At 38.7% G+C, this 12,663-nt stretch overlaps 1 protein-coding gene across 1 annotated transcript; it reads right to left on the bottom strand.

Annotated features, from left to right (window-relative positions):
• Nucleotides 1–1,590: 1,590 nt before the first annotated feature.
• LOC125316599 lies at nt 1,591–3,172 on the bottom strand. The gene is made up of 2 exons (XM_048285361.1): nt 3,062–3,172; nt 1,591–2,962 (listed from the first exon to the last, which is right to left on the bottom strand). Exon 2 carries the CDS (start codon nt 2,927–2,929, stop codon nt 1,721–1,723), a length of 1,209 nt encoding a protein of 402 aa, XP_048141318.1. The 5' UTR covers nt 2,930–2,962; nt 3,062–3,172; the 3' UTR covers nt 1,591–1,720.
• Between the last annotated feature and the right edge of the window lie 9,491 nt (nt 3,173–12,663).

Here is a 12,663-nt window from a genome sequence, read left to right as displayed (position 1 = left end):
GCAGTACCCTGGCACTCCTTCATCTGGGACCAAGCATTTTCCCAAGACATTCTTTTCTTCTATGGCTCGCAACGCTCAATCGGTTACCAACTTAGGTCTTTTTGCTTACTTATCACAGAATTACTGAAGGTGTTTGTGCCTTTTGTCAGCTAAGACCATACTCCATTGATCACCTTTTTTTTGGGTGTGCTTGTTACGAGTTCCCTAGCACTTTTTTGGGCTTCTAAATGCAATTTCAACTGGCGGAACCATGCGTGGCAGGACTTTTTAAGATGGGCCATTCCTCGGTTTGGTGGTCAATCTTTTGCTCATCGTGTCGCTCGTTTCTCACTTGGGGCTCTATGCCATATCATTTGGACGGAAAGAAACAACATTCTTTTTAGACACAAGCCGCTTTTTATCCTGGGTATCATCAAGCATCTACTCAAGGTTGTTAGGGACAAAGGACTTGCATTCAGTCACATTGAGGACAACCAGTGAAATAGGCGTATGCAGTCTAGTTGGGGCATCTCTACTGACATATTTAAAACCCCATAAGCTAGCTCTTTTAGACTTGTATTTTCCGTTTTGGCCCCTGTTTTGGCCTTTTTTATCGAGTTGTTGCTGGCTGTTCTCTTCTTCTAGGCCTTCGCTGTTGTATCTTCCTTGGCCACTGTCTTAGTTGGCCGTTGCGCTCTTACTCGGGTTGTTTTTTGCTTTGACTGTACACCTTTGCACCCGTGGACACATGTTGGTGTTTCCACGGGTACGAGGTTTTTGTGTTGGGCCATTTCTCTTGTATATTGCGCTTTTGAAAAGTCAATACATATCTTACTTTACCCCCCCCACACCAAAAAAAAAGAGGGTATTTGATATAGCAATATGTTAAATATGGTTTTCATAACTTTCCTATAAAAGCAAGCAACTTTTCAAGCTCTATGCTCACTTTAGGTTTGACAATTGCAAAAAGAACCAAAAAAAGAAAAAGAAAAAAGACAGGACTTAACCTAACTCTTGCACTATGATTGTCCCTATGATCATTACTTAAACTATACTTTTCTAAGTCGTTTAAAATAATACCCCACCCCTAGCATGCTCAATTATCTAAATTTAGAAAAGAAAGAGAAGAAAACGAGAAGGAGAGGGGGGGCGGGGGGTGGAGGAGTGGGGGAGAAACTTTTGTTTTCTTACGCAATAAAGGACCGCAAGCAGTCTAACACCGTAGGAAATATAGTTTGCTAATTTATGCGCACATGCCACAAATGTGAGGAGGTCAAGATTTTGTTGTTTTGTATAACTAAAACTTACTTTGCATGTCTGAGAATTGCTAACATTGCTTGTAAAGATGGCCAATTATCTCCATCAAATATATGGTAGATGATCAAGAACAATAATTCCTACAAAATAGTGAGCAGGCTAAGGAATTGGAAGTGGACAACTTCCTTAGTTTTTGTCCCCGAGCAACTTGTGCGTTGCATGAAGCATTGTTCTTGATCATCACTAACAATTTCACCCATTTCTAAAGCAACGTACTTTCAGACGTACCAAACAAACATGGAGGTCATTATATCAAAGCAAACAGTTCTCTGAAGCCATGCATAAGGGGTGACGGACAAGGAGACTTGGTTCAATATGTTCTTATAAAATCCACATGACTCCAACCATAACTCAGACATAAAAGAGTAAAATGATCAACATGACTCCTCAAACTCTCACGAAACCAAATTAGCCATGGAATCATCTAGGAATGTTGGGAGACAGACGGAGTCGGGTTTTCCATGATTGACTTCCCTTTCGGATCATGAGATCTGCCATCCTGCACATCAAAGAAACTCCCAAGCCGTGTGTCATGTCGAGGTGCCTGGTCCTGCGGCTGTGGAATTCTAGCTTGCCCCATGACATCAACTTCCGTGGGTCCAGATTGCTGGGGACACAAGAACTCGAAGAATTGAGGCTTCGATGTCACTGGGTTTGCATAGTTGGAAACTTGATCTGAGACACCTCCATGGCCTAAGCTTAACCAGTTAGGCACTGGACCAGCACCAGTTGAGCTGGCTTCATGGCCTGGGATTAACCAGTAAAGAAACCGACCTGCACCATTTGAGCTGCCTTCGTTGGTTGGGCTTACCCAGTTTGACATTTGACCAAGGCCAGGTGAGCTCTCTTCATGGAAGGATGCCGCTTGCAGTGTGTGGCCAAGATCATTATGGTCATTCCCAATAAAGGAGCTAGCAACGAGAGAAGGCTCTTGCCAAGAAGGAAGTAGAGGACTGTTTCTTTTTGCCGCTATGGCATGCATTCCTGGATAGGAAGAAACTACTTCTCCCATTTTCCCCTGTCCATCCGTCCTCATAGCATCTTTCATCATGTTAGAGAAACTACGTCCATGAGAATCAGGGGCAATGTTCCCTGTGGCAAAGGGATTTGGGTTGCCATACAGAGTTGTAGCGATGGGCTTGTAGAAAGAACTGGAATACGGAATCCCGACAGTCATGTTCCTCTCAGAATCATTACGGATGTCTAACCCCTTGTTCGTGAAGTGTGTTTGTCCAGTCTGATGAGTGGGGTACCCCAATGTGTGACTAGCTTCAGGAATTTTAGACCTCGGATCTTCACTTCGATTCATACCTCCAATCGGTAGGACATTCCCTCCATAGAAATTACTTGATTGAGAATGTACATTGAGATGAAGAGGCTTTCCAGGGTTCCTATAAGAAAAGTCAGTTAATGCAGGACCTGCTTTTTGATGAACAGAGCCTTGGTGAACCGATCTTGCAGCTGCAACTTGTTGAAAAGGACCTAGTGATATGTTAGGAACGACATAAGGGAAAGTTTCCATCTGCAAGTGCGGAACTTCATTTCGGGGTACAGAGCTTTGGGGCGAGATTTGAGATAAATTCCTCATAGCAACGAATTTCGCCATTGGCCCCAAATCCTGAATATATCGCATGACGCTCTCCTTATAGTCCAACTCTTTTTTTGCCTACAAAACACCATATAACAATGCGGACAAATCAGTCAGAGGTGAAAAATTCATATACTATCAAAACCAACATAGGTGAAGCTTAGGGTAGAGGTTCACCTGATAGGTTACAAAGCTATGTTAACAACACTAGTCATAAGAGGCAAACAACATTCTTAATTGGCATATCAAGTTTAACCATTTTCCAGATCAACTATTTTAAGAATAAGTGCTTTCTGGTCTACCTAAATATGTAGGCAGAACCCCACGATTCAGGTTGCTTACTTCAATTAGAGTTTTCCAATTCGCGGGGACAGCTGATGCAAGTGACTTTTTCTGGTCAGGGGGCTGATAAGTTTGACGGCGTTGGCACGCAGAATCCTCATTTCTTTTACCTTTTGTCCCTGCATAAAGAAGCAGCAAAACGCGTAAACAATGAGTAAATAATTCTGACCATATACGACACAGAATATTCAATGAAAATTCAACTATGTTTGCAACCCTCGGAGAAGCGAAACATACATAATTTCGTAAATGTCCAGTAAATAAAAGAAAGTAGCCTCAGGATAGTCTACACACATTCATTCCTTTTAAAAATAAATAAAAGAACAATCAAGCGTCTCCCACCACTTGATATCATGTGGTTTGTAGAATTCAGACGTCTGGCTTCAGCCTTAGTCCATCGGCCGCAACGAAAGCTTGCGGCGAAGGAAGGGTTTTCAAATTTTGTCGGATCTGTTCTGAGAGTATGAAATAGCTTCTCAGCTACCTCTCTTACAGCACGAGCCTGAAGAACACACATCCTCAGTTAGGAAGGAAGAGAGCCAGAATCCCACCATGTGAAACATAATTGGCAAGAATCAATAAGAAGTGATGGTTATACCTGTCTATAATAGACGGTACTCGATTGGTTGAACATCAAAGCATTGTCAAATACCAAGAACACGTCATGCTGACATGAATCAAAATGAACAAGTGAACAAATATTTCTAAAAGTAAGTAGTCTTTTCTATTGCAAACAAAATATATGGCCAGATATGTTCCAGATGCTACCTGGAATAGGGCTTTTTATTTATAAAGTAAATGCCTTGAGAATGAATTAAACTCTACTGGACAACAAAAGATTAGACTCGTTCATTTATCTGTGTATGTATACAAGGCTATATTCAGTTTGAAGCAATGCATTAGACTCATTCACCTATTTGTGTATGCATACAAAGCTATTTTCAGTTTGAAGCAATTCACTTGCATTGCTTCAAGAAAGAGGCACACAAATCAATGCAGACAAGGTCTTTTGGTAGTATCATAAAGAACCTTCAGTTTGTACAAAAGAAAATCACTAGTGCTATAATATCAAAATCATAAGTGAGAAGCTACCGATTGATTATGGCTTGAAGTTAGACCCGATTTGATATGGAACTCACTTGATTGATTTCAGGACATTTGGAGTGAGTGAATTATTTTGGAGTGGATGATGGGAATGAAGAACCAACGTCTGGAGGTTCGAAAGAAGTACGGGCATCTGGAGGCAAGACCAGACAGGGGGCCAAAGCTGGTTGGATGCCCACCCTGGATATAAAAGCTGGAAATTTTAGCATTTCAAATGTTTGTCTTTCCTTCACCGGCTGTCATGAGAAACTGAGTGAGAGAGAATGTCTTGACTATTTCCTGCTCGAATCGTTTTGGTTTTGTCTGCACTTCTGACATTGCTTAACGACTTAGTATTATTGTTGATCGATTGTTCTTGGAATTTTATCTGTCTGCAATTATTGCTATGCTTTCTCGGAAGTTGAAGTTGCACAGGGTTTGGACTTAGCATTTGAGGGTGATGATGAGTTTTCCAAGAGTATGATAGTGAAAAAGGCTAGGAGCATTATTCTGTTGAATTTAGGAGACAATATTTTGGTTGAAGGGGCAGATGAGAAGAGTGCAGCTGCAGATTGAGCTAAAGAAATGAAGCCTTGTCTATGTTGAGATAGCTCTCGAAGAAGCTTTTCCCTATTGAACATTTCTTCTTATTCAAGATGGCTGAAGGAATATTGATTCATGATCACCAGATAGAATTTAACAAAGTCATCAATGATCTAAAGAATATGGATGAGAAGATAACTTATCAATGTCCGGTTATGATGTAGCTCTACTCTGTTGTGCGGAACAAGCGATCGAACAATAAAATAGATAAAATAAGAAAATAAATTTGATACCAGATGTACGTGGTTCGGTCGTAGAGACCTACGTCCATGGGGAGAGCAGCAACGAATTCCACTATAAAACGAGCAATACACGGAGATTACGGACCAAACTCGAGTAACTCAAATACTCTCGGTGTTTCTCAATCCCCAATTACAATCAAGAACGCATACAGTGTTTAGCCTCAAATTCCTAACGTAATAATCTCGCAATCTCGCAAAGGAATTTAAACAAATCTTAGACTCACAAGATTTAATTGGCTTGACACATCAATACTTGATGTAATTCCACGGAATAACCCTCACGAGCAAACACTCGACAAACGGTGCTTCAAGAAGTCTTTTCGTTAACAACAGCGCCTCACCTTTTGAGCACTCTCGGCAGACCTCTCTCTTCCTCAAGGATGTTGCTTCCTTTTTATTTATATAAAAGTGAGTCCTACGGAAACAAAGCAAATAATAGCTTGCAGATGCCGACTCCAAGGTGAAAAAGATATCATTCAAGATTTGAATATCTTGGTCAATGGTCACACTTATCCTTTTAGATATTCCTTGGCAGAATTCGATTAGGATACGTTTCTTGCTTTCCTAACCAATATTCGGTCTTCTCCATGTCAATGATCCAAAGTCCATATATTGACTTTCCTAATTGACACACCTTCGGAAACCGAAACCAATACAATCTGCAGCATTATTTTGTATCGGGTTTCATTCACGGGCTAAAACTCGAGACATATTATAACATACTCTTTGCTGAGTTCTTATGAGCACACTTGTTATTTAATCATGAGAGGGAGTGAGACTAAATTGGTGGAGCTTGTGATATTTGCACTGTTCTCGAAAGAATGACAGAAGAAGTTGCAAGATGATGATCAGAGAAATGCAGCAGAGAGCTCGATGACTAAAGGTACGAACTTTGACTGGGCAAATGTAAGTCTAGATCGAATTATAGAGCAACGAGAAAGCCTTTTATATGTTACAACCATCAAAAGGAGGGGTAGAGTGCAAGGAACTGCCCAAAGCCAAAGAAAGAGGAGAGAACGAAATGATGTCGCACGAGCCAACATTGAGGAGTCTGATTATGTTATGCATGTCTACTGGTTCGACGGGAGATGAGTGGACATGGATCTGGATGCACATACCACATACAAACACATATTGAATCGAGAATCGGATCAGGATTCTATTGAGAGTGCTGCAGTATCCATGGAACAAAACAGCAGAATGGAGTTGCTGGACGAGTGAACATGACTTGCTTGAGACAACTCGATGTTTGTTCTTTATGCCGGTTTGTCACCAGATTTCTAAGGTTGATGATATGAACTTGGTGCATCACCTGCTTAACAAATCTCCGGCATCTACCACAAAGTTCTGGATTCAAGATGAAGTCTGGACTCATCAACCTGCTGATTACTAGAGCCTATTAATGTTTGGATCCTCTCTGTGTTTGCGCATGTTAAGGATGGGGTAAATAATTGAATATTCCTATATTACGCACGAGGGGTGAAAGATTACTAACTCTCAAACAGTCTAGAAAAGCTATGAGCAATCATTCGGCTTCGAAATACATCAAAAGATAAAAGTAGTATTCGTTGACCAACCTCAAAGTCTTCCAACGTATTATACTTGCCTCTGCTAAGCTTTACCCTTATTGTACCAAGATCCATTGGATCAGCAATGACATATTGATAGCCTTCCACCTTTCAAAACAAATATGTATAGGTCATAATCAACAGTGTTGGAATACCGGATGCAGTACTTGAAAAAGTCACTGAAGTACAAACCTGCATAGGGTCCACTGGCTCTGCGAATATATCTTTTGAGTCTCTCCTGCATTATCATCATCATCACCACCATGAAGATGGTGACAACCATAATAACAGTTAAGATCAATCAACATATGTCTCGATGAATAACTCAGCCTTTAAAGCACAAATTACACTGGTTTCTCATAAATATAACTATACAAGAGATGAGTCTTCAATGCCTGGATTACGAAGTTTTTTAAATAGCCATACCTTTGCAATATATCAAGCAACAATTCGAGCTTGCTTTGATCCGGTAGAGGGGTTCTAGGATCCACTGGAGTTGCTTCATGAAATACATTGTTTGAGTCAATCTCAGAAATCCTTTCGGTGCCATAGATTTAAAAGATCAAAGTAATGAATTAGGAAGAAGGCTTACTGGCATTTATGGGATGCTCCATACTTCTAAAGGCATCGCTTAGCTGGATTTGATGTTAAATGAGAGTTAAGTCGATAGGCTATCATGAAAAATATAGCGACATGTATTTTTCGTTGTGAAAGCAATTTATACGGCTTACAATATTTCTTGTAACTGGATAAATTTTTTCTATGAGGTATGTATTGAGGAATCTCCAACAGGTGAAGAGCATAATGGTCCAACAACTTTTTTATACGTCCTCCAAGGAAATGGCTATATATACTTGAGTTGCTTTGTCCCACGGATCCGAAGAAAGCCATTTAAATTATTTTAAATTTCATTTTTCACTTTTCTTGATACCAGTGCACAACAGAGACAAATTTGCATCTAGAACTGGGCTAACAAGATAGGATTGAGCAACAGTGGCAAACATCGAAACCTTTCTCTTAAGATGCACTGACAATAAAATGATAATTTCACATTTATCATAATACAGAACTGCATGAAGACATGACACATGAAACCCTAGAAAATGAATGATTAGGACACTTACTAAAGCCTCAATCTCGCTTATAATTAGGAGTAAACAATCTTTTACTTAATACTTGAATTCTACCATTCAAAAAGCACCAACAATAAGACATAAATGGTGTCAACTAATGTACTAACGCTAGTTCAATAAGGAGGACCATAAAAAGCATATTAGTTTTATTTTATATGTATTTCATGATCTTCTAAGCCAGCTCAAAGTATAAGGAGACTGATTGAGGACAAAATTCACTAAACTACCTTATAACTGAACAAAAAGTGAGGTGTATTCAAGCATGCAAATTATACATGTATGCGAGTGAGAGCACAAAGTATACAAAGTACCAGTTTCTTCACTTTTGGTTCAGCCGCATGAGCTTTTAGGTCCACAGGATCAGATATCAAATCTTGTAATGATCTGGTCTTTACCTTTCTCCTTCCTCCTTTGTTCTTGGATTCTTGATCTTGGAAGTCTAAGCTCATCGTGTATTCCTTTTGCCTTCTCCGTTGTGCATTTCTTGCTTCCAGTTCAGATATCCTAGAGCTCCTCCTAAGTCCCTCACTTGACATGATTGATTGATTGATCCCTCTATTCGTTCAAACGAACATGAACTTTAGCTCCTATAAAAGAATTTTTTTTTATGCCTTTCAATATTTATTGTTGACTAACAACAACATGATCAACAAAGAGTAAGGAATTAACTTCTACTAAACCAAAAAAATCACAAGAGCCATATAGATAGTCAGTATTTAAAGCTAAATCAGACTAGTAAGGAATCAACTTTTACCACATTGTAAAGAATGCAATGAATCCCACTCTTGAAACAACACAAAAAGGCCAAATAATAAGTAAACGGATTTTCTAAATACCCAAGGTTTCAATGTACTTTACCATCAGAATTCCCTAAACAGTAAAGAGATAAACCCAAAGAAAATCATTGAATCACATCCTGCATATATAAAACCTTAGCAGTGGCACTATTTTATTATGGAGGACTGATTTTCAGCATTAATTAGGGCTTGGAATTGTACAAGAGAATAGCAACAGCCATGCAACAGAAAAATTTGGAAGTAAAATCATAAATGATCTGGTTTGAAATCTATGGACTTGAAATCAAAGAAAAATTCTCATTGCAAGATATTTGTCCAAGATTGTATTTTTTCGATTAACATTTTTTCAATGTGTCTGGAAACAAAATTCTTTCAATAGTTATCCTCCATACCATTCAGGAAAGGCAAGAACTGAAATTGAGCTATGAAATTACACAATCCATAACTCAAGAGAGTGGAGATGCAACCTAACATATCCAAAACCAAGCATCCAGTCTGCCTGAAGGGTTTCCTTCTGATAGTTTGGCTTTGGGTAAGGAGATCCACCGACCATCATCTTTTAGGGAAAAAACAAAAAAGATTGACACAATTTATACGTATAATATCTTGTCTTTACCCTTCCTCCTTTTGCGGTTCTTTGCCAACACCCTTTTTCTTCTTTTTCTCGGAAAAAGAGTCACCGGTCAACTCTCTGGAAAAGAACAATAAATGATCTGGAAAAGAGTCTCAAGCAATGACTCAAATGGAAAATAAACACGGAACCAATCATCTTGCAAGCACCTTTGCATCTCCAACAAAAAAAAAAAAAAGGACCTTTGGAACTATCAATTAGGTTTTCCTTACTTATCAAATCATAAAAGATTCACAATTGATCTGGTCGAAAGATATATACCAAGAGAAAAATCTAGTAATCACACAAGAACATCTCAAAAATGAAATCAAAGAGAAATCAGTCATAGATCTATGAGATTTAGGCATGCATGGCTATGATTGGATCAAAGCATGAGATACAGTACATTACCGAGTACACCTCTGCAAGCGAAAATAGACACACGATAGCTCTCCAGTGCAGTCTTATCGAAACGAATGCAGTCCTTGCTTCTCTATAATGAGCGACTCCGATAGGGCTAATAGGCCATTAATAAAGCAAGTACATAAATTCTCACCTTTTAAGGTAAGGTTGGTAGATTCACTGCAATATGAGCATACACTGACTTGGTATTTCAATTTATTCAACTTTTCAAATTGAAATGGTCAAGTAGCATAATTACAATGGACACGTGTCAACATTGCTTCACAAACGGCAAACATTGATGTTCTAATTATGCTACGTCGTTTTGCATATTTGATCACTGGTCTTCTATTAGTCTTCTCATATGAAGCTAATTTTAGGTAAAAAATTTCCAAATGAGAGTGGTAAAAACTACAATACCGAAAGACAACAAAACTTGACATGTGTGCAGTTGTATTTTGTGTTTCACTGTGAAATAAATCCATTGTAAACATCAAACTAACGGAGCGTATCACGAGAAAGCAAGAAATGCTTCGGTCCTTTAGATCGAGAATACAAGCTCTCCAGATGTTATTGCTTCTGTGTCACCAAGCGCACTTCCTTCTCTGAACTATTAACCATTAGATGGGAGGAAGTTGCAGAACTAAAAGAATCTAATGAAAAGAAAGGTGGACAAAATATTGTTGATGTCACTGGGTGAAGTTAAATGTCAAACAATTCAAACCCAACTTGAATAAGGTTTTTCAACTTCTGAAGGTTGTTTGTTACAGCTTTTCCACGGCAAAAATTTTAGTTGTAAAAAGGGGTGAGGGGGCTTTGGTACATTGTTAAGCAAACAACTCGCAGCTGCAGCGCATCCACAATCACAACAGTTAAAAAAATGCCACGTAAGATTTTTTGCCTAATTTTATCATCGGAATCACTTAAGTGATCGTAAAGTGAGTGTTGTAAAAATGTTATGTCACATCTAATGTCATTTCCAGTATTTTCTACATCAATCATACCACGTGAGACAACACATGGATAAGTGGAAAATCAAATGCAAAAATCGGTGAAGCATTCTTACACGTAACTGACGCATGTGATCTGGCAACATTTGATAGCTGAGATCAAGTGGGCTTACATCTTCTGATCACATACAAGACTTAGTCAAAATTAGCGGGAAGGTTATATCAATACTAGCGTCCGGTCCATTTAAAGGCTGAGATCGAGTCGACACATAACTTCCCGTTACATACAAGACTTGCTCAAAATCAGCGTAAAAAGGCTATATCGTGAAGCCAACATGAGTGTCCGGTAAAGCCAACATCAGCCGTTAATTGATGAATCACTTTTGCTAAACACTGACCGGTCAAACATTTGAAAAGCTTAAAAAGATAAAAACATTGAACACCTTCGGCAGAATGTGGAAATCTACATAACTCACAAGGTCAAAATCGTAGATGGAACCTTAATTAATCCAAAGTCAAGACCTATGAATCTCCAAAATAAAAATTCGATGTACCTCTTAATTACATACAAAATCAAATGATCCAACATGAATCATGAATCCCTAGAAAGAGTAGGAAGGATTGACCAATCCTTATTAAGAAACAAAACCAATTGACACAATAGCCGCTGAAATTTAGGGTGTTGTAGCTCTATATGTTACCAAACAAGTTAACTATAGTGTTTTACAGCGTAAGTGTAACACAAGATCCATTTATGATTTCAACACAATCCTCTTGGGGTGATCGGTTCAGGATGGGTGGTTCCCACCCTAGAACCGAGAAGCAACCACTAGGGATGGTTCTGTAAAATGGAAACCGTAAAGCACCCACTCATTCCATGGACCCACCCCGAGAACCAAACCACCGGTCCAGTCCGAGTTCCGGTGGATCAATGGAATCGATTCAACCTATTATTACATATGCTCTGTTTCATCATTGCGGAATGCCTTCGGAAAGGGGGATGAATTCTCTTACTTCCTAGGCCTTGCGTACTAATCCACCATTTGTTCTTTTGGCGACTTCTTTTTCTCGGGTGGATCCCTATTTTTTTTGTTCACCCCTACAATCCACCACAACCATGCCAAATGAACTCTTAAGCTAAAGACCTATGGCTCTCTAGTTTTTACTTTGTCCATATCAAACTTCATATCTTCATATATTTTTCATCACATCCTAGTTCTTTTGTTGCATCTAGGGAAAATGATTTAAAAAAAAAAACGTCCTAAAACTATGCAATTGTGACAATTAAGCCTTAAATTTTTTTTTTTTTTTGAGTTCTAAACCTTTTACATTTGTGCTAATTCAGTTTATTTGGCTAACCGGCGCTAACATGGCGCTGATGGCTCTGATGTGGTAATTTTAATTGTATTTTAATATTTTTTAATTTTTTAAATAATTTTTTGGGTTTGGATTGGCAGCCCTTTCGACACCTTCCCAAGGCTAGCGAACTCCGCTGGCCATTAGACGAGTGCTCACAAAACTTTGATAACCGTGTCAAGGGTTCGCGACCCTCGCCAGGTGTGAGTGAGGGTTTGCAACCCTCGCCGCATCTCCCGACCCTCAACCAACAATCGACGAGGGCTTTCAAGCCTTATGATATCGGTCCAAACCCTAAATAAAAGAACATAAAATTTTTATTAATAAATAATATTAATTTTTTTGGAAATTATTAAATAATTATTTAAAAAAATTCACGTTAGGATCGGCCAGCCAAATGTATTGAATTGGAATAATTGCAAAATGTTTAGGATTTAATCGGAAAAAAAAAATGTTTAGGACTAAATTGGTACAATTAAAATGAGTTTGACACTTTTTTTGGTAATTGTCCTTTTGCATCTATGATCCCTCAACAACGTGCATTAACGTTGTATTTTTGAACCAATAACACTACATAAGCATCTCGTTTGACTAACATTAGAAAAGTGGGCCTTTCTTATTTATTAGCAATTAAACCAAATTCAATTTTGTCAAGCTCAATGAAAAGTTGTCGATTTCTGTTTGACTCCCAAG

This window comes from Rhodamnia argentea, chromosome 9, assembly GCF_020921035.1.
Source record: "Rhodamnia argentea isolate NSW1041297 chromosome 9, ASM2092103v1, whole genome shotgun sequence".
NCBI classification, from domain to species: domain Eukaryota; kingdom Viridiplantae; phylum Streptophyta; class Magnoliopsida; order Myrtales; family Myrtaceae; genus Rhodamnia; species Rhodamnia argentea.
Note: the sequence above shows the minus strand (reverse complement) of the source record. Positions and strands in the feature narration are given on the sequence as shown.